The sequence below is a fragment of the Ciconia boyciana genome, chromosome 10 (genome assembly GCF_034638445.1).
Source record: "Ciconia boyciana chromosome 10, ASM3463844v1, whole genome shotgun sequence".
Taxonomy (NCBI): Eukaryota; Metazoa; Chordata; class Aves; order Ciconiiformes; family Ciconiidae; genus Ciconia; species Ciconia boyciana.
Genome location: NC_132943.1, coordinates 5,472,465 through 5,495,834, shown reverse-complemented (window position 1 = coordinate 5,495,834; position 23,370 = coordinate 5,472,465). Strand labels below are relative to the sequence as shown.

At 40.2% G+C, this 23,370-nt stretch overlaps 1 protein-coding gene across 1 annotated transcript in view; it reads left to right on the top strand.

Moving 5' to 3' along the window:
* The first annotated feature begins 5,266 nt into the window (after positions 1-5,266).
* The window catches only part of ARHGAP15 (Rho GTPase activating protein 15), a 331,003-nt gene continuing 312,899 nt past the window's right edge, over positions 5,267-23,370 (top strand). Inside the window, exons 1-2 of the mRNA XM_072874181.1 lie at positions 5,267-5,312; positions 22,096-22,275. Of these exons, the coding sequence (XP_072730282.1) occupies positions 22,111-22,275 (165 nt within the window). The 5' untranslated portion in view covers positions 5,267-5,312; positions 22,096-22,110. The remainder of the gene's footprint in view (positions 5,313-22,095; positions 22,276-23,370) is intronic.

Below are 23,370 nucleotides of genomic sequence, written 5' to 3'. Positions count from 1 at the left end.
TTTTTTGTTTCCCAGTCCATTTCAGGCAGCATAGTCCCCCCTGAAAGCTTCTGGACATGAGAGAGGACAATCATCTGTCTGCAGAGGAGTTTTACTTCCTGCATCTGTCTTTCTCTTGTTTTTATTGACTTCTTTCTTCTGGCACAACTGCCCGGACAGTTCTGACTCACTCTGCGATGGCGGGGTGGGAGGAAGCAGAGCGAGAGCAGAGCCTACCACATGGATAAAAGCTGTATTAGGAAGAGACAATTACTTCAGCAGTTCTTATTTCCACTAGGTTTGGTGGGGTCCACATTATTTTTGTGAATGCCTTGCATTGCTGTATGCTTACGTTTATCTTTTTGTGAATGTGGAATTTGATACTGTAGAAAGGAGCCTCTTCTTCCTCAAAGGCTGAAGCAAAAGAAGAGCATATCCCAGAACATCTCAAATTTCTTCTGCATTCACTCTCAGCATGGGATTTTACAGGGCTTGATACTTTCCCCACTGTTATTCACCATACAGCTGAAGCTTTTTTAATAGAGGTAGGAACAACACTGGCTGGAGTATCAGTTTTATATCAAGGACAGCCACTTCATATTTCCTTTACTGTGAAAACATTGACAGTTTTTGGAACATCTCCAGTCAACAAGTTATTGGCGTGGTGAGTTTGGGTCACATCTGAAGCCAGTGGTGAACACCAGGGAGAAGAGAAGGGTTTTGAAGAGGATTTTGCTAGCACCACTTTGTAACTCTGACTTGATCACAGGTGCATAGATTAAGATATTGCCACCCAAAGTGCATGATTCATTTGTCTTTTTAAGGTCCGTTATCGTGTAATGCAAAACCACCTTTTTGGCAGTTTCGTATTGTAACACTTTTAGCGCTCGGAGGCCTAACACTCCAGAAAATGCATTTACACTGCATTTAAAGCTTGCATGTAACTAAATCCTGTCAAGGAAAGTCTTTACATAATGCATCAACATATGTTGGGTTTTTGTCTCTTTTTTAGTACAGTATAGCTGCACAATGGGTTGGAGTGGCTTTTCTAAGTTATTAAAAATAGCCCTAGGCAAAGCTGGCCTCTAAAATAGGTGTCAAGATCCCTAAAACACCTGGGAAAGAGAGAGAAAAGGACTAGTTTGGATTTATGTAGACCTTTCTTACCTAGTATTTTTCATTAACTTCAGCGTCCTAATTTTTTTTTAAACAGTGAAAAATTACATTAGGTAGGCTTGAAAAATAATGAGTCTAAAAATAAAGGAATATGTTATTTTCTTAGCTGTGGATATTTCTAAATCCAAACCTCATTATAAGGCAAAATGATCTTTATTAGGAAGTAAATGTCCAGAGAATTCTGTCCTAAAATTCTCTGCTGCTTGTAAAGTATATCTATTATCAAAACTTGAGCAGCTCAGCTATTAAGAGATGTTTTAATGCAAGATCATTTGTCTCCTAAAATTTGAACGTTGTGGGTTTTAGAGCTCAAGTCACAGCGCATATGTTCCTTCCATATAGCCAACATTAAACTGCTGGAGAATCTCTAAAGATCTATTTTCTACCACCTGTGACAATTTTTTTAAAAATATCTTTTGCGTTTTTAAGACTGCAGTAAGTAAAATGGATTGTTTAGGGGAAAAATCAGCTCAGAGTAAAAGGTTTTGGAAGATGACACCAAAATGTTTATAATGCATGTTATGGTTGAGAGGGTTGTGTGAATTTAACCATTACTGTATATTTACATTGACATTTACATACAAGCTCCTACATAATAAGCATTTATTGCCCAAGCAGGTAGTATTAGAGGCTGCTGTTAACTTGGACTGTAAACTATTGAAGCTGTTATATGGCCACGTACATGGCCTTCTCAATACATAAGAATGTGCTCCTAGAAATGTTTTTACTGGGATTAAATATTCAAAGGCCTTATAGCAAAAAAGTAATGGCTACTGGATGGACAACAGCTCTCTGAGCAAACAATTGCTGTGAACAACAATATGAATTACTGTCCATACAGACATGATTCTTTGTTCTTTTTAACTTAAATATTTTAAAACCTACTACAAATATGAAAAATATCATTTCTCTGGTGAAGAATGTGGAAAATAATGCATTATTTCTTCTTTATCACATAGTCTACTAGTTTCCTAGGCCTTTTCCCAGTGAAGTGCAAAGTTTTGGAACTTTATCTATTTTCATTAATAAAAAATTATTTTCTTCTGGAACCAGCCATTGCATGCACAGTAGTCCTTCCAGGCTTGTGCCTGCATGCTATCCAGGTTTGTATTGTCTGTTACAGCTTGATTTACTCACTGAATTAGATTTGCCACTGAGTGCCTGCTATACAAGCCAGTCTATGGGCTGCCAGTCAGTCATTCTCACAGATAGTAAAGGCTGAACGAAGCAAAAAGAAAAAAAGTCAAGTTTTCTTTCCTCCTCAGGAGACTGCTGGTCCAGAACAAGTCTTGGAATCACTGTTCAAGCACCTGACGAAATTATGATACTTCTTGAATTTATTAGAACTGAGTTGGTAACAGCTGCTGGGTATTCAGCATCCTCAGTCAATACTGATTTTTAAAACTGCTGTTTTAGCCTTAATGCTCTGTGCTTTCAGTTCTAAGATGTGGAAATCTGGATGTTCACCAACTTGATGACATGTCTCATAAGCAATGACGCCATGAGTCGCTGAAACAGGGACAAGAAATCTGAGCTTCAGAAAGGATGCTCCATCTTTAACTTGCACAGCAAACACACAAAGACCAACCTATTGAGCAGCAATCTGCTCCAGGTAATGTCTACGCAGTTTCTGTTTCCTGTTTAGTTTTACTTAGATTAAATGAGCTCTTAGATTTTGCTAAACTTTTTTTTTTTTTTTGCACATCTAAAGTATTTTCAGCCTTCCAGAGATCACACAGGAAGCTTGTGCTGCCTAAGTTTCAGCAGTATGCAAAGCTGCCATTCCTTTATAGAATTTTGTCACATACTGTCAAATGGATGTGAAGGAAATCAGAGTATGCAACTTGACTTGAAATGTTAGGTGTACAGTGAAAGACATTTTCATGAAAAATGTCATGTCCCCAGTAATCTAGGTTTTGGACAAGGTAACATAGGCAAGCTCTGCTGCAATATTTTACAGGTTTGCTCATGGTTTCTTCACATTTTAGTGATGAAGTTCTGTTGTCCACACTGTTCACAAATATTTTGTAATTGTAAAAATGCTTTTGATGATTTTATTTGAGGAAAATCTTAAGATCTACATGGCTACAATAGATTTTTCAATTGAAATTTATTCCATATGACCAAATTAGTTGGAACATATACTGTTCTTAAAAGAGCTAGCAATTAATTAGTGCTGCTGCAGGTTCTTTAGGCACTAGCAGTTGTTATTTTACAGAAAAGTACAGTATTGTTTTCTCACCTCCTCACACCTGGGAGAAACAACTCATCACCATTCATATGCAATATCCACTTCTTTGTTCCAAAAGTCCATCTTTAAAATACATCCCTAAAATGCAGTGCCTACAAAGACATGATATTTTAGTTTAGAATGGTGAAGACCAGCTGTCACGCTGTTCAACTCCCTCTCCTGTCTGAGTGTGCTACCTCTTGGCATATGTAGTAAGCATTTGGGAACAAGGACAGTCTTCGTTCTGGCTTTGTATGGCCTTTAGCATAATTGGATCTTTGGCCATGAAATGGAGGTTGTAGGAGTTACTACAAAATCAATAATAATAATGTAAGGGTCACTCCGTAGCCTGATAGCTCTGCCAGTCCTTCAAATAGCTCTGCCAGTCCTTCAGTGGTGTTATGTTCCCCCTTTTTCTGGTATTCTTGAATCCCTGAAGGTCTTGCTTCCCATGTGCTCAGTAAGTGCACAATGTACTAAAGCTTTTCTTTACAGAACTTTCTTGCATCTTTTTTTGCTGCAATAGGAAATGATCTGCCTGCAAATCAGTCTTTTCTTTGCAGCCTTGTAAAATTTGTCACTATCCCTTTCTAGGTCTTCCTAAGCTCCACTCCAGCCTCAGCCCCAGCCCTTGTTTCCTATCTCTGCCCTTTCTCCATGGGATGTTCTGCAGGATCCTCCTTTAGGGCACCCAATGAGTTTCTTGCTGGACATCTGCACAGATGGAGCACATCCTCTTGAGGAACTCCACTGGCACCCCCTGTCAATAGGGTTCATTTTACTTCACTATTGGGACAAATCCTTAAACTTCAGGATGGCCTTGATTGTCTGAGGTCGTACGGCAGCTCTTTATTTTATTGTGGGAGACAACCAAAAAAGATCCCCCTATTCTGCCAAAGCATCAACAGAGGGCTCTGCAGCCTGACCAGCACCGTGATGGCCTCATACACACAACGCAACCACCCTGCCCTGCAAGGGAACCCCCGCTGCACCGGGGATATGAGCCCTCATTTTGTAAGTCGAGCTAGAGATACCGGAAAGATACTATCGTTCCTTGCTGAGAAAAAGGCCACGGGGGAAGACCCCGGAGAAGGCGTATGCAAGGAAGGGGCTTTTCTAGAGCCCCGAAGGTGCAGAGCTGCGTCTGAATCTGCTGATTCTCTGGGTTCCCCCTGCCTGAGAGGGACCGTTACGGTGTGAGATGCTGCGGGAAGTGAAGTGGGGCAGCAGCTGTGTGTGCCTGTGCTTCTCCAGGGGTTGCTTCATGGAGAAGTGTTAAACCAGAAAATCAAAGAAACAGAAGTGTTTTTCTGGGCAACCTTCACCGGGCAGTAATACAAGTCTTTTTCTTTTTCAGTAGCAAACTCTCTGATTGGCTACAATTTGCTATTTTATAAACCTAAAGTAAGAGTACGGTAAGTAAGTGTCACGTTTACTAAAGCTACATTTCAAAATAGCAAAGCAGATTTGTTGCAAGCTATTTATTTCAGTACTCAAAGGGTTTCATTGAAGGTAAGAAAAGGGAAGTTGTCTTGGGGCTTACAATCGTAATTCCTTTCAGCATTTCCTTTTAAACCTCATGTTTACGTTCTACAAAAACTAACCCTCCCTGTTTGTTGCAATTTTAACAGAGAAGCTTTATACTTCATACTTTAAAATTTTTCTTTTTCTCCAATCCAGAAGAGTTTTGCACTAAACCTGGGTGTAAGTTGTTCACTGGTGAGGTGGTTAGCTTCTGCCGTTGCAGGAAGTGGTTTTATTTTACTTTTTTTTCCTGCTTTCTTTCTATCTTTATGAGCAGTGGGAGATTAACTCAAATGCTGTCTATAGACATGTGACCTAGATGTTTTCCGTTTTTTGAAATAGTTAAAACTGTTGCTGGTTGATGGCAGTTTGAGATGAGACGACAACGTCTGTGAAGCTGTAGGTAAGGACCCTTAAATTCATCTTAATGCAGTTTAGGAAACCTGTTGCTAAAGATTTTTAAGATAATCATAACTGCATGTATTTTGTATGTGTTCAATATGGATTATGTTAATTACACAATTATTTTATTTCTGTTGGTGTTTGTGAATTTGAAAGCAATGAGCAACAACGTAGCGGGTACAGATGTAAAACGGTGCTTTAAAGGCAAAATTAGTATTCGGAACCTAGAAATCTGTTGCATCCTATGCAAGAGGCAACTATATCTGACCCTCTCTAGTATCCCAAACCGCTAATCACTTCTCTTATCCCTGCCCATGCTAATTAGTTGTCCCCAAAAGGTGGAAAAGGTTGGTGGCACTGGCTGGGAAATGAGATTAGGTCACATTTCCCAGCATTTGCCTTTGCCGGGTGCAGTTTAGCCCTGTTTGATTAACTGGCTTCCCTGCTGGTGACCACGAGGGAGGTGATCAGTAGCAGTGGCTACTGTGAGTGGTAAAGGTAGGTATCTAGTTGATACTCGGTATCACGAGAGACTGAAGAGATCTCTTGCCCTGCTCGGTATCACAAAGTTTGGTACCGCTCTATTACTCATCAGTGGTGCTAATAGGAATAGGACACGGGGAGGCATAAGGGACATTGTACAAAAAATATCCTTGGTTTGTCTGTGGGCACTCTCGATGCTGTTCCTCGTGGAGCTGTTCAATGGAGATGTCATGGCAGCATGTTTCCTGCATGAAGCTGTTTAGATCCAGACTAATTCCTCCACTGCTTCGGAGCTGGCCAGAAAAAGGTTGCGTGTCTTGAGTCCCCATCTTACTTGAAGCTTTCTATACGAAAAGATTGCTTTGCATTGCCATCAGTGGGCAAACACTGCTTTCTGGCCTTCAGAGCCTTACAAGGAAATAGTAACTTAGGAAGACGTTCAAACAACACAATATAATGCTTTGATTATGGGCCACATAAAGGAGAGCCAGAATTAGCAAGATTTGTCCTACTGTAAAGATTTGTTTTCCTGCTAACGTGTAGTTTGCTGTAAACTTTGTGACATGTACTCATGTTTGTAACTGATAGCCTTATCATAAGAAGCAACTTGTTTTTCTTTTGGAAATATGGGTCAGAGTTGAAAGATATCACATGTGGCTTGAAGCTCATTTTGAAATTGTGCATACTAATTGGAGACAGATTTTAGCATAGTGTTGTAAGATTACATTTCAAATTTTCTGTACTTTTTGGAGAAAAAAAGCTGTCCCGGCTGCATACACAAATCAGCAGAGACAGGGAAATTGTATAAAAAGAACATGTTCTCTTCCTGGGCTGTGTTTGTAGTGGTTTTTATGTTACTGCTGCAATGTCTTAGAGTCATTTGAAATGCATTTTCCACAGAGCTGTGAGATTTGGTAGAGTAGTTTGAATTCTCAGGAGTTATTTTTCTTTATTTTCTCCCTTCCCTGCAACTTACCTCTTTGTGTCCAAAGGAAATTCATTTAAAAGCAGCATCTCTTGTTCACTTTATCTCTCAATCCAATTACATCTGTAACATACATTTGTTCATTTTCTTTTCCAAATAGAGTGAACAGCTGAAGCACTCTCTGTATTTTAAAGCTCCTGCTGTACACTATTATTGAATTACAAAAAAACTTTGCCTTTTTGGCAGCATTTGTTGTAGAAACTTCCTTTTGCTTTGATACAAGAGACACCCTAGGTTGGAAGACATACTCCATCTTCCTCTGACCAAGCATGAGTGCGTGGCCCCCTCAGCAGGCCCTCTCAGCGGGCTGGGATTGCCAGGCCAGCAAAGGAGAGACCTGTGTCAGACCATGGTCTCGGGCATGTTCCTCCCCACCTGGAGTGAGGCAGGAACCAGAAACTAAAATGGTGACAGAGACACATTTCGGTTCTTCTCCAGATGTTTGGGTGGCACAACACCACAACCTCGAGTGTGGTGATAGCTTAATTGAAACAGCTGTACACAGCTCTGGTTTGGATTTCTTTATCTATTTCTGGTCCCAGAAGTTATTACTTCTTTGCAGTGATGAGCTTCAGGCCAGGCTCTAAAAAGTAATTTCCCACGCAAGTGGGATGGTGTGCCCATCGTGATCTCTGGTGCTGTAGTGAGGACGGCTTTGGCTGTGCTGCTCAGTCTTCAGCTTGGTTCTCTGCTTAGAAGTCCCACAGACTTTTAGCAGTGGGAACTGCTGTATTATGGCCTATTTCTACTGAGTCACATGGGGCTTAGTGGGTTATAGGCAGCGTCTTCTGAATTTTTTGAGGCTCACAATGTGTTATTCTGATACTTGCCTATTTTTCTTGCCTTTTTTTTTAGATGCTTCTGTGCTGTGTCAGCTCAGTCAGTGTGAGTTGCGAACCATTTAATGAGTTGTTAAAGCCTGCATGCTGCTAAAACCTGTCTCTTGATGTTGGAGAAGTCTGTTAGTGCTTAGGTGTGTTCTTAATTAGAAACCTGAAACATGGTAGTTGTACAGAATGTATCCTAATCCTGTATATGTAGGTGTTGTCTGGGCTGATCTCTTTTAAAGACAAAACGAAGCATCACTTAAGCTCCAGCTAGTCTCTACGTTTCACTTTTCTCCTAAGTAAGACTTCCACATGGATGTATCAAACCTATTTCTCAGTGCTACAAAGACTGGTACTGGTGGATACCATCTATATGAAGGTGCTTTGATCATTTTCCTGGTTTCATTTGTTGATAGCATTAGCCCTGAAGAAAACAGATGGGATAAAATTTTGGCCCAGCTTTTGACTGTATGTCTTCCATGATAATTCAAGTGCCATTCAGAGCACAACAGCAGTTTTCTTCACCTGGTTACACAACCTGCACAAAACTGTCCCTTTTTCCATCCTGTGGTAGCTTCCAACGGCTTTTGTCACCATCAAACTAATTGCTGTAATGTCCTCCTAGTCTCAGAGTAGACTGAAGGCCCTGCTGCCTTCAGCTTCCTCACAACGGCACACTCCCCTGTTGGGTGTGCATTTGGGAACCTGTGAACTTGGTCTAGGTCAGGAGGCATTGGTGTTACCTGCTTCTGAAACCTTCTCATAAGGTTGGTCTGCTTCAACCAGAAGCAGGTCTCAATGAATCTGAATTTCACTGACAACTCTCTTATCGACATCTGAAGGACAGAGGTGGTTGTTCTTTTGCTGTGCTGGATGTTAAGATTGTGCCTTCACGCACTTGACATGCCTCTGTCAGTCTTTCCTGCTTCAAGAAATACTATAAAAAGATTGTTTTGGAGACTTACTACAAAACAAACACTTCTAGCTCCTCATTTGTGCAGGGACTTCCTCAATACAGATCTATTTTCATTTTAAGAGTGAGACGTCTTATCACAGAGTCTGTGGACTCCCATCATCTTTAGTACCTTGGGGTACTTAAAGCAACTTGGGGTGCAAACTTCTAGGCTGGCTGAAATAGGAGCAAAAGCAATGCTATTGGATTTTTTTTTAAGAAGGCTGTCTGAATGAGAAAAGCAGGCATTAATTTTCTGGGCACGGATATTTAGAACTTGCAAACTGACCATGGGGCAAATCTAACTCGTGCTAGACCTCAGTCTATGGATGCAGCCAGGTCCTGCTGGAGCAGATTTTAATTGAATTATTGGCTCATGCTGAAGTCACCTGGAAGTGTTGAGGTCTGGCATGTGTAAAAGTGAGTCTTGTTTGCCAGAAGCTAAGAACCCAAAATTCATACATGCTTGAAAATTTTGGCCTTTTTCTCTTCATTTATCTGTATTTTCATTCACCTTACTTAGCATGAGAAAGAACTGTTTTGGGAATTAAGTAGGAAATATATCAGAGGGTTATTTAACAGATACTGGTATTCTCCAAATTAGCTTCTAAACTTCTGGGGGTATGTGCAAGTAACATAGTAAAATACTAACTCAGACAGAGCACAGATACCTACTGAAGCATTTCTTCAATAAATTAACTAAGCAAGATTGATATTGCTATTGTTAGTGTTTTAAGGTTGTCTAAGACACAATACAACATTTCCTGCCATTTGAGATTGACGGGTACTAAATCATTCACTTGTTGTTAAGCTGGGTATTGTGGGTTTGTACTGTGGTTTTTAATGAATATTTCTTCCAAAGCCTGTGCCTCATATACTAAACAGGCGCAGTCCTCGAACAAATGAACTTAAAGTGACTTCTGATTCCTTCTCCAAGACATCCATCAGTTTTCAGCACAACTGCAACATGATAAGAGGGAAGAGGGAGAAAAGGAGGAAGAAAAACCAGAAATGAATGTGGCTTAGAGCTGAAGAGACGTGCTTTAAGTATGTGCTTGCTCTTCGTTTCTTATTCCTTTTCCTGCCACACCCTGAGCAAAGACACCACTGTATTTGGTGCTGAATCAGATACCGAAGTGCCTATCTGAACCAGATACCGAAGCTCCTCCTAGGCAAGGCATAGTGCCTAGCACCTGTACTTGTTTGTCTGCTACTCAGGATGTTACTAAACTGTCTTCCTTTGTGGGTGAGGAGGGAAATGACACAGATATTTTGTGAAGACAACTGAAGCTCTGGAGTTCTGTCTTCCAGAGAGTCACCTCCATGGCTGGTGGGTTTGTCAAGATGCTCTCAGCATTTCTGGTGTTTCTGCTGCAACCTTGGTTCAGGAGACACCTGCTGCTGGGCCAGCCAGATGTCTACTTGGACAGTGGAGTTGGCAGAACTGAGCAGTCCATGTTGGGGAATGGACCCAACGCTGGCAGCATGTCCCGCTGGTTGGGGGATTCTCAACCCACAAGGTGATGCTGGCCCGAGCCATCCCCCCCACCCCGCCATTGCAGGAGAGCCTGATGGTAACACCATGGGCATCCACAGCAAACACCAACAGAAGCCTCCCTGGGCTCTCTCAGACAAAATGCATTTCTAGCTAACGGTTTTGCTACAAATGAATCAACATTTTCCAGTAGGAAGATGTTACATCAGACTTTCCAACTGGCCGAGCTGCTCCGACATGTGCTGCCTTTTGTACTTTGGGCTGAGTAGTGCTGAGGCTTGATTTAGAAAGATTAGTGTTTCTATTGTCATCAGTACATTGCATGCTAGGTTACTTTATTAGCAAAAAAAGCAAAGTAGAGTAACCAGCAGTAATGAGTAATCAAATTCTTGTGAAGATTTTTGGACTAGGAGGTGGCACTAATCCATCCACTCTTCTTGGAGTGCCGAAGGTAGTGAAAACAGCCCAAGTAAAAGCATCTCAGTTCCTCGTCATTCATTAGTCCCTAGGCCCTGGTAAAGGCAAGGCACGCCCCCAGTCTCAGCAGAGGCTTAGAGAAACTGGTCTCTTCAAACCATTCTTGGATTTCCTTTGGATAGTCTAGCACTGGCTCTGGATTCAGTAGTATGTAGTTGTATAGATCTGAGATGTTCAGAATTGCTGCACAGAGATATTAATTGGAAAATTTCTTTTCTAGTTTTAATTTTCATCTAAAGTTTGAGGCTTTTAATGAAATCTTTCCTGGAATGTGAGTGAAGAGAGGATCTATTAAGATGTGGAGCCAAAATTGTATAAAATAAAAGAATGAAACAAGTTAAATGCAGAAATTTCTTACCAGATTTGTATCATGCATAAGGGTACAGATGTTTAAGGAATAATGTTGATGCACTGTAAAAACATTTTAACTCAGGTGCATAGGACTGCAAGGGTGCAGCAATTTCAGCCAACAAGGGATTTGAGGAGTCCATCAGCTCCGCACGTTACCACGCTACCTAATAAACCCGTAGCCGACAGCAGATGTAATAAGTATTTTTGCTCTTAACAATGTTGGGGGCAGATGAATGGCTGCCACTCTTCTCACCATGGCTGTTGGTGTTCGCATGCAGATCTGGCACCCTCGTACTCCTGCTGTCGTTGCTGCTGACTCTGACTGCTCCTACCAAGTGCAGCACATCTGTGGTGAGACTGGTGGTGCAGGTGGGCTCTGGTCCCCTGGCCTGCAGAAGGCATGCATACAAGGTTTCTGGAGTCATCCTGAACCACCTTAGTGAAATAAAGTTTTCATTGGTCCCTCACAAAACAACGTACATTTTCAGTAAAAATTTTAGATATAATTAACAGAGCCTATACTCAAACTTCTTGCATAATCAAAGAAATTATATTCTTGACACCACAATACCCTTGGTATTTCCCCTTTGCTGAAAGCAGACATCTTAGCTGCACAATGTGATATCAGATACTATCACATAAAACGAATGCCTTTGTCTTCTCCTCGCTTTGCCACATGGTGCTGAAGAGCAGCATGGTGGGGCAGGCACGCCTGCCGCCTTCTGCTCCGCTCTGGGCCATGGCAGAGGTGGCTGGTGAAGAAAGCAAACCGAGGGCCCCACGAAATGAAGAAGAGGGGCTTGCTTGATGCAAGCCACAAGGAATTTCCCCTTCTAGTTCCTGCTGTAGCTTAAAAGTTTTCTCCTAAAATTGTAGGTGCCGGCTCTGCTGCGTTTCACAGCAGCATCTCTTACAAGAGCAACACCAGGAGCTCTGCAAAGGAGAGTGGAGATGGAGTGTGGGAACAAATTAAAAGTGTCTGGAGCTTTTTTTTCCCCCCTCAGATGGGAAGTGGGAGCAGTGAGAAGAAGTAAGGGAGCAGCTGCAGGATCACAGCACAAAAACTGCTGCAGATATGTATGGAGGAAGACTGAGAGAGGGTAGGAGGGACTGTTTCATGTGCACAGCACAGGGAATCGAACATTGTTCTGGGGGGTGGGAGGGATGGGGTCTTTCTGTCTGAATAAGGGACAAGCCTCTTGTTGTAGGCACTACTGAGGCAGACAGTGTCAGAAAGAAATAGTTTTATTGTAAGTTTACTTTATTTTTTAATTTATTTTTAAAGTCTGACATGCTTTAAAGCCTTTCCTATTCAGTAATGTCAGTATCTCAGTTTGACAGACATGTCTTCTGTAGGATGATGGAACTGCAAAATGGATTAAGACATGGCAAATGTGCATTTAAACTACTAAGTTGAGGGACTCTAACTACTCTAAGAGGTTAAACAACCGCCAAAGGATTAACAGAGCGCAAGAAGGCTTTTTTTCTAGTGAAGGGGATGCTGCTGCTGCAGGAACTAAGGACCAGGAGGCAAACTGAGGCATGACTCACAACTGCTCCAAGTGTTCAGTAGTGCATAATTGATTTAGAGGTAGAGTGGGATAAAACTTGTGTATAGTCTTGCTCAGTGATGAACATGAGGTGCTTCCTCCACTGTGGATCAACCAGTGGAGCATGTGCATGCACATGAATGAGCGTGATGCAGGTCAAATGTGCTGTAACGTCCTACCCGAGCTGGCCTTGTGGTAGCTTGTTTATATAGCTGCTGTCAAATTGAAACCGAAATTTCTGTTGGCAAAGCTGTGAAATTTAGAACTTATAGGAAGTTTGTTTCTTTGGCTATTTGCAGCAAGCTTTCAGGTGTTTAAAAATATTTTTCTAATACATCAGTTTGTCTTGCGGTACTGACTCTTCCACTTCTCCAGAGAGTTTGAGCTGTTCCAAAATTATCATCACCACATGTCTAGTTCAGGTAAGCATAGAAAGTTTGGATGAATATCTGAATCTCTGTGAGGAGAAGTTCTGCAAAATTGAGCTGGAAGTATTTCAAGCAGTCTTACTTTGAAATTTCTGTCACTTCTGCTTCTGCTTGTATCTGTAAATACTGCAAGAATAACCTTTCCCGTAGTATCTCATCACTTCAGATCTGGCAACATTAAAAGTAACAACACTTTTCTGAACATTTAGGCTATAGGAACAGATTTCTTTCAAGCACCAGAGAAAATTTGTGATTCTTATGTGATCTTCCTAGAGAAAACATTGGATCCTTTTTATTCAGAATTAGACAGCTTTAAACTAAAATGTTACCGTGCAACAAGCGTCATATGAAGGTGTAAAATGAGTTTAGAGGTGGTCAGTCTTACCTGTGGTGGTTGGAAAGCCATGAATCTAACCTGTACGTATCTGCAGTACATAAACGTATAGCAGAAAGGAAGGAGGTGAAAGGAAATTATCTTTTCCTCACCTGATAGGTGAGGGCAGGTCAGGAGTAACCAAGCAGTACTCCTCTGGGCCCCTCTAGCACTTCTCAGGTCTTATTTGGTGTTAAAACGATTAAATTGTCATGAACTTCTATGATGCTGGGAACTACTTGCTGTCATTGGTTTAATGACTAAACTATACTCATTCTGCTATTCAGTGTTGTAGGATGCATTAGAAATGTTACATATTGGACGATATTCATAGTTTGTTTTTTTAATACTGTGTATATATGACCAATATTCATCATTTGAAGGATTGTAGTCTAGCTTGCACAGCATGGAAAATGGAGGCAGGTGTCGCAGATCAGATGCACTCCAGAAAGAAATGAAACACGCTGCCAGCAGGAAGACCTAGAAGTAGCAATTTTTCCCAGGCATGTTCTTTTACATATTCAACTGAATTCCTACTATGGACGACTGTTCCCAGAACATATGCAGGCCAAACTGTACACAAAGTTCCACTTGAAGCTGAGATATTAAATTGACATAGGAGTGGTGAAAATAGACTCCATTATGCTATCCCATATGATATATTGGGACAGACGAAACAACTGTTACCTTTCCTGAGACCTTCACATGTAATATAATTAAGAAACTAAGTGATGCAAGAAGAGACATGACCATATGCAGTCACTTGCTGGCTTGAAAAACCTATTTTACCCTATTGCATGTGTTTTTGTTGTTTCCAATAATATCCTAGTGATATTTTCTAGCAAGCTTTTATTTGTGCAGGAAAGTCCTGTAGATAGCAGGTCATGAAGGATTACAGGATTAGAGATGAATCCGTAGTCATTAAATATGGATGTGAAGAGTTTGTCATTGTATCTGCACAACTTTGGAATAGTAACTGTCTCCCATTCTGTTCTCTTTCTAATTCTCAAGCCATTTCTATCCAGATAGGAAAGCATTTCCAGAAATAACACATCTCTGCCCTATAGGGTACAAGTAGCTTTTCCAGATCCCTGATTTTCTTTGACATCTGATCCTGCTATTTTTAAAGGTCTAATTATAATGGGGAACAGACCCTGGGGCTTTCAGCTATGATCTTCTACAAAATTTCAGAATGACACAAAGGAGGACTTTAGCTCCCTGCTTAAACCCTCACTGATAGCCATTGCCATTCTAGCACAGCTATTCAAATTTTCTGTCTTCATGTCTCTCTTCATCCAATCCTTGAGACAAATCAAGCAACAATTTGTAAAGATTACTAATGTTTCCACTGAAACTGTATATTTGGTTAAGATATTTTGTTGCCATCTGCTAGAAAGTGGGACTCGATATCAGCCTTCCATTATTTTATTTTATCCTTTTAATTTTTTATTGTGTAAGGTGCTATTACTAGTTGAAAAAATAGAAAAAAACCCTACAGTCAGTCTTCATAGCAGTAAGCCACTCATATTTTTAGCACTGCAGTCAATGGGCAGGAAATCACTGAAGCATCAAACTGTAACAGTCTGTAAGTTGTTGTGAGGTGTAGACTCCCCACCCATGCAGGTCTGTGAGGTACTGTAAGTGGAGAATCACATATTTCTAATACGTGTGGTAACTATCAGGAATGAGAAATGAAGTACTGCATTGTAACACTTCAATTCTTTGGAACTCAGTCATCCAAACAACCTTAGAGCATGTTCTTAGACCCAAAATTAAACAACATAGTTACTGCTGTACAATCGTGCAAGTCTGCGTCCTTCCCTTTTGCAATCTGTTATAAAGTATATTTCCATACCTGGCTCCATAATGCAATAACTGCTTTGGCGTTCCTCCTCGAGCGTGCTTAATGTTACTTTTGCATTGCTGTAACTCCATTAACTTCAGTGGATTCACTGCGAACCTGAGATCAGGATCAGGCTTTTAAGACCTGTCTGGAACTGCAAGTCCTGTATTGCACTAACTAGGAAGAAATTATTTTAAATGATAACACACCTTGTTCTTACTGGATATTAAGGTGTGAGATTTCAATCATGAGAATTATGTGGTTACTAACCAAGAGTTATTGTAAAATATAACTCTGTCATGATATAAGAGAATAAACCAAAAAGGTGGAAATGGTCTTCATATCAAGGATCAAGTTAAAATCTCAAGGGTAAAAGATTCTGTAGCCTAAGAGCTGTTTAACAATGATGCTTGAAAATGCTTTACTTCTTGTATTGCACTACTGCCTAGGAAGTCTGCTATGATTAGGGCCAAGTTGTGTCAAGAAATTTACCTTTAGGTGCATCCTTCACAGAGACTGGATTATATACTTCAGATCATAAATAAAATTGTGAATAATGTGCTGAACAGCATATTCCACACGTGGTAACAGAGTAATGCTGGGCAGTGAGATATTGCTACAAACAAAACAGAAAAGATGTTTTACTCTTTTCTTTCACCACAGGAGAGGCAAGGGTAACTGTATATGTAAATTAGAGTTGCCTGAAGAACTCTATGGGTCATTTCTGCTTTTATTTGCAGAAAGTCCTCAAATACTGGACTAGAAAAGAGCGACTACAAAGCCAGCCTTTAGACACATGAGGTAAGATGACCTCCATGATCCTTGCTCAGTGTGTTGGCTATTCTGGGAGACACCACCAAAAGTCTAATATGGCTGCAACAGGTAAAAAAGTTAAGAGGGAATGACAATCAATGCTGATGAGCATGGCTTTTGTAGGACTTAGGATGTATCAACTAACTCACTGGTGTTTGCTGATGAGATGGCAGGTTTGGTTGATAAGGGAAACTGTGCTGTTGAGTTTAGGACATTTAACATTTTACAGCAGACTGAACTCAGCATGAAATTCTGCTTTATTGTCTATCCGATATAAAAGGATAAAACTGGAGTAAAGACCCAGGCAATGGTGATGCAGTGTTATTTCTGATCTCCTACTTTGACCAGAGATATGACTGATGGTTGAAATTAATGTTACTTCCTAAGTACAAATTATTCCAGGCTGGATGACATCTTTCTGCAAAGGAAAAAGCATAGGAATGTTACATCTGCTTTGTGTTTTCATTACAATGGATTTTTCTGTTTTTCTAGTACTCAGATAAACTGGCTTCAAGACTCTTCTGGGCACCAGCCCAGGACACCATATCCCTAAGCAGCCTTTGCTGTTTGTGTCCGTGCCCTGGGTGCAGATGTGTGATGTGTTAGCTGTGAGAGCAGTGTGGTGGGGGTGGTTGAAAAAAAATAAAGACAGAGTAGAGTGCAGATAAGAATAATTGAAAAAAGCTATGTGGCAGTTTGCTTGTTATCCCCTCTCTTTACCTATATCTGTCCCCCTTTATTTCCATCAGTTGTGCTTTTAAGCACTTACTGCCCCTGAGCTGTACTTCAGCAGAGATAACAAACGGTGTAGCAAAGGCTAAGAGCAAAACCCAACAGCAGAAATAATTACATAGGTGTGTTGATTTTAAACACTTCTTTTACAGACACAGTGATATGTTTTCTCCTTTACAAGAATGCTCTGACTCACCACGTGTGTGGCATTAGCTTGTTTTTTCATTCGTTAACTCTTACTTCCTCTTCCATTTTTATGGTTTTTCAGGCTCACAGGTCTAGTGTAATGGTGAACCTAGTGCCGATTTTTATTCTTTTGTAATATTGTTGCATTAGGTTTCAATGAATGATCTTCATGTACAGTATGCTTTTCAGCAGAAGAATGGAATTAGTGAATGCAACAAGATGCACTTTATTTTTGCAGTGTTTTCACGTTACTGTGTTGAGCACTTTCATGTTCATTATGCTTCTGACTTGATGGTGGTAGATATGTCATAAGGAGTGAACTTGGAAGTTAAAAGCTTATTTTGATAAATACTGAAAATTATAAACAATTTTTTTAATCTCATGAACTTGAAAAACAAATGCAATAAATTATATTACTCATGGATAGATTTTTTTTCCTTTCTTGGATAAAAGTACTTGCTACAACTACTCTTGGTACAAGTTGCCAATGAATTAACATTTGCATTGTCTTTCACTGTACATAGCTATAGGAAACATAGGCATAGGTCAAGCCAAAATCTAGAAATACTGCTGTCCTCTTGCTTCTTGAAGAACTAATGTTTTGCTTTGTAGAAAAACTATGTACTAACTTTACTGATACTGTACCAAAACTCATGAAATAAAGTTCTTGGGCAATACTGGTCACTCCGCTCATTATATGATCAATTTCTAGACAAAGCAACATTTCAGAATGGATTAAAAACCTGATAAAAGCAATATGAAACTTCCTCTAGCTCCATGAGCTGCTGTAGGAGGGGAATACTTACTGTCTGTCATTGTGAGACAGAAACCATGATTAAGCTACCAAAGACAAAAGAATGGCAGTGAGATGAACAATTCACTTTCTTAATTTTTGCAAAAAGCTAAAAAGTAAATTTTTCCTTTTTTTCATCGAAATTATAAACAGCAAAAGGAAGGGGTTTGTTGGTTTTTTTTGTTTTTCATTCGGAAGTTAACAATATTACTTTGTTTTCTTTATCGTTGCATTTCTCTTTTTGAAGAGAAAGGGCAGAAAAGTATTTTTTCCCGTCAAAAGAAAATGAGGAATAATTTAAATACTTTCACTGTTATCAAATATCAAGATTTTGTGAAAATACTGATTTTAAAAGAAATGTTACAAAAAATGTTCTGGAAAATAGTTTTGCCAAGACCCAGCACTTTGTGAGCAAATCCGAGATCTGATCTCTGCAATTTGCTGTGTTACTTTGTTAATCTGGGCCTGATTCTCAGAAACAGAATGGCTTTTACTGCGTGTACAGATTTGGATCTGCAATAACCTTTCCACTTCTCACCTCTGTAATACTCATTACTTCCAAACCACATATTTGAAAGTCGACTGTACATTTAGAAATTGGTGATTTAGGATCTTAACCATTGATCTGCCAGACACGTCAAATGTCACTTGACTATGAAGCAGCCACCTCGCACCTGTAGTTGGTGTCTGAACTCTGGCTTCAGTTTAACTTGATTCACTGTGAGGATGCTGTGCTACTTGCTGGAGTAGGCTTGTCTCCTCCCCAGACATCCCAAACACACGGACCAATTCACGGGAAAAGCAACTGCAAGTGTTGACCCACTGCAGTTGGGTCAGAAAATTTAAGATAAATTTTATTTATCTTTAATTAATTAAAGATAATTTAATTGAAACTATGAACCCCTTCTTCCCTCAGTGAGGGTTTTTCAGCTCCTGGGTTTATCTCCAAAAGTGGCTGTGTGTGTAGGACAGAACTGGTTTTGCTGTCCCAGCCAGAAAGGTGATTTTGTCCCTTCAGCTCAGTGGTGTTTCTTGCCCCATAAGTAAGCTGATCTACCCACTCTCCAGAAATTAAAGTTCTCCTTTCTCACATCCAGTGTAATCTTTTTTCCCCATTCTATGAACCAGTTTTCCCTTCCTGTATCATCCATCCAACCTCATGTCAAGGATTTTTCTTGTACCTGTACTCTTCCCTGATGTTTTCCCACCCTTATCCAACCTGCTGCTTCTGTTCCACAATGCCTCAAAAACAGTACTTCCAAGAGGATTTTTCGGTGTGTTCCCCTGTCCCTCTTCTCTTAGGTGAATGCCTTGAAGTTATGCTGCCCCTTTGCTCCAGGAACCCTATAAACAACAGGGAGAGGAGGGGGGGAAAGTCTGTCTTGGTTTAATGCTTTTCTCCAGCAAATCAACCGTAGGAGGTTTCAAAACTAAAATTTATATCCAGATGCTAACTATTTGCCAAAAGGCAAATTAGCTAATTATATAATGAACATGGAGTGCCTCACAAGCAGTTGCACAGGGCTTGGCAGCTCTGTCTTCCAAAGTAAGTGAATTCCCCTCCAAAACCTGCCCAAATTTGACTCTGATGCTGCTAATAACAGTTTGGAAGCACCAAGTCATAAAAGCATCAGATAGGATCCTTTTTCTATTTTCCGTTAATATTTTATCTGTTTCCTGACATTCTTCCCCTTTGTTATTTTTTAAAAGTTTAAAAAAAAAAAAAAAAAAAAGAGAGCAGAGTGTAAGTATTACCAAATTCTTCTCGCAAATGTGAATGCAACGCCGTTGCGTTTGTGGAGCTCATATTCAGGGTGCCATCTACTGGCATGCAGGGCCGATAACGCTGTCAGGAGTCTTAATGGAGTTTGGGCAGCAAAGGATTTCTACCTGGAAATCCTAAAGGAGCAACTTTTGTAACTTGTACCTTTCCTTCATATTCTGCAAGATCTCCTTCATATTCAGTAGGATCTCACCATGCTCTACACTAAGACAAATAAAATCTGATGGAGGAAATGTTGAGGTTTGGGTTTTTTCTCTTTTCTTTTATGGTAGTTCCTGTAATTTTAGTGCCTCAGAAAGTCTCCTTGTAATACTCTGATGTGTGTGAATTAGTTCCAGTTTTGGGGAAAATTAACTAAGGTTCAATGAGATTAGAATACAAATTTTCAGAAGTCTTTGCAGACTTGTCATTTACTGACTGTGCTCCTACTTGAGATCCAGGGCATGACTTTATCATACTATTAAACTTTTTTATAGCACATCATGTACTGAAAACACCAGACAGAGACTACCTAATTAAAACTCATAATGCTCCCAAGAAGAGATATGTCAGAGTTTTATAGGTGGGAGATTTCAGAAGAAAATCTGAGAGATGTGCTCCAGCCAAACATTGGATCGGTGACAGAGCCAGTGTTGCTCTCGTCTCTCGAGTCTGATCAGCTCTCCAGCCTGGAGCCTACTGAAAATCTGTTGAGAAGCAATTTTGGTTTGATACCAACATGAAATACAAAATGGTTTGACTGTCCAAGTTTAGAAGGAGGAAAAAAAGCATTTCTTGCTTAGCGCTGCTGCAGACCTTACTGCCAAAATGGCAAAGTGTCCCTGCAACATGGGTTTGAGTGGTGGCTGCTCCGAAGGGTGGTAAGTGTCTCAGAGATTAAGAACACACGGTGCCGTCTCCTAAAGGTCCACGTAAAGAGTTTTTCCTGGTGTCATATACCAGCTCTGCAGCAGAAATAGACATGTATACTCCTGAGCAGCAGGAAACAGCTTTAGCCAAATTTTTCTCCTCTCTTTCTGTGGTTCAACTTCTGTAGGGATCCTTGAGTAACTAATTCAATGCAGGAAACAACCAAGAAGCATAAGCTTTACTGTTGCTTTTACTAAAGTTCGTGTTTCTATCATGGCACATAATGTTGAGTGAGCAATGGCTAATATTGAAGCACACACTTCTCATTTCTCTCTTCAGGAGTGCTGTGTTTCCTCGCTTTTCCATATCTCTGGCTGCTTGAATTTAAATCCCCCTGAAGATATTGAAAAGCCATCTGGACATGGTCATGGGCAACCAGCTCTAGGTGGTCCTGCTTGAGCAGAGAGGTTGGACCAAATGACCTCCAGAGGGCTCTTCCAGCCTCAACCATTCTGGGACTGCATGACCTCTTATTAGTGTCCTCTACATCTAAGTCAGTTTCCTGTACGGAATTGATTTATCAGGGCCAGAAGAGGGTGAAGCTAGGAGAGTTGTGTCCTTCCACCAGCACAATGGCTGTGGTGCTGCCCAGAGACATGCAGCAGCACCCTTCATCTCCCTCTCCCACCTTCACACTGGTACCAAATCTTCCTCTGCTCTGGTGCCTTCATAGAAATGGACTTTCTTGAAATCAGGGAATTTCATCTTTTATAGTCTTCAGAACTTGGGGAGATGTTGCTAGAAAAAGTTGTGCTTTTCAAACCCATTTGGAAAATGCTGATTTTCAACAGTTTAGATTATAACTGCACTTAAATGGATTTCCATTTCCCTGGCTCCATAGTAGAGAAACCTGCAATTCCAGCTTATATAGTATCTCTTCCTTACACATTTTCTCATACAGTTGCATAGCAATATAAATAGCAAGTTTTCTTGTGACTCTTATGGTACTACTTCACCCATGATTTACGTATAGTAGTGCCAGGGTGAACTAGTGGGGAGGAAAATAGAGTAAGTGTTGTACCTCACTGTCCTGATGTTTTGTATAGGAGATATAAAGCAACTCTTGCTGATGAAAAATGTATTGGGAATTTGAATAGCTAGAACAGTTTGTTGAGTTGCACTGTTGCTGAATCAGGAGGTTGAACAGCAGCACTGCTAGAGAAGGTTTTCATTCTGTACAAGTTCCCCCCAGTTCCTTCAGGGGCTTGAGAGCTGATGTGCTCAGCCATTTCTTCATTTCAAAATTTTAAAAATGAACAGAGAAACAAAAATCCCATCCATGCTGTTGGTAGAATTGTAAAAATTAAGGGAAATTTTATTAGATCTGGGTTTGAATCTAGGACACTAGCAGGGTTGCAGCGTGGTCCTGTAATGCACTTGTAACATGCATGTATCGAACTGTGGAGGTAAGATATGTTAATTGGCTTCACAGCATGTCGTTTTCCTTTGCAAGATTTAAAATGTGTAGTGTGAGCAGGGCCAAAGACAAAGTGTAGTGGCTGCCAGCTGGACGTGAAAGAGGCTTGCAGGGAGATTACACCATAGAGGAGAATGGCTTTTGAGATAAGGATAATCTTTTACATAAACTAACTCTTCTAAGGCAGTTGGGATGGGTGAGTGATAAGGACAATAATAAAACTACAGACTGACACAGCTGATAGTTATCCTGGTGTTCAAAGATGATCAAGATCTTGCCAGCAAGATTACTCAGCTTCTTCTCCTGGCTACAGTGACATATAACTGGCATTGATACGTTTTTGTATGAAGGGTCCCTAGATTAATGCTCTTATTTTATGTTCTTCAGGTCAACCCAGTAACCATGGAAAGGTCTACAACTTCTGATATGGCCTCTGAAAAGCCTAATCCTTCCCACCACAGTACGGGGGCTGTTCAAATGAGGATCAAAAATGCCAACAGTCACCACGATAGACTGAGCCAAAGCAAATCTATGATTCTGTCCGAGAACGTGAAAGTCGCTGAGCCTGTAAGTAAAATACTATCAATATTTTTTGAGTCTTCCAATTTTTTAAAAACTACAGAATTATCTTAAGTGTGGTTTAAGATACTGGTTTCATGATCATCCCTTGCAAGGAGGGATTTAATGGCACTAATACATTTTTAGGAGTACGGCTAGGCATTGGAATAACAATTTTCCTTCACTGAAAGACAAAATTTGGCTTTGGTGGCTGTAATCATAGCATCTACTCAGCATTTCAACTCTCAAGTGTTACAGTACTTAAATACGGCTGCTGTAGAGAATAGTACTTACAGTATCAAATATATGCCACAATTTCTCAAAAGGCAAATGCTAAAATCAGTGAAAAGTAAAAAAAAGGAAATTACAACTCGGTGAATAAAGGACAACTTTGTCAGTAACAAAAATAAGTCTCACTGTAAGAACGAATGAATTGTAAAAATCAGACACTGAAGTTCTCTTCTTATTTTAATAGTTGACAGAGTTGAAAGAGTTGCGCCATTTTTTATCCATTACCATTTTTTTTTAAATTAAATAGTTAGTGATGAACTCTATTGCCTGCCCCTGTACTCCTTCTGAGCTACTAAACAAACTGATTGGTATGAGTCTCCCCTGGTTAATTTTCTTCCATAATGGTGGCAACTTGCAGCTGAGGCCATATGATGTTACAAAATTATTTATGCAATGTTAACCACTTTTTGGACTCCAGATCCATTTTGTTCTCAGAGAATGCAAATGAGGGAGAAAACTCTGCTGGCTGGGGACAGAGTCCCAGGTCTCAGTCACTTCTCACAACCATGCCAGCCATTAATTTTTTGTTTTGTTGGTGTAATGGATTCCTATGAAATATTCAGCTTTCTAACAAACTTATTAAATGGAGGAAGCGTACAATAACAGCTGCATTTTCTTCCTTTTTTACTCTAAGTTCAAACTCAAAATTCAAACTTATTTAGAAATACATTATTTTAATCATTAATTTCTCTCGTATATCTTCACTCATTTCACAGTATATTTCTGGAGAGAAAAAATCTGTTTAGATCTTAGCAGCTGATAAGATACTCATTTACCTTCCATTTAAACGATATTGTTCACCTCGGACACACC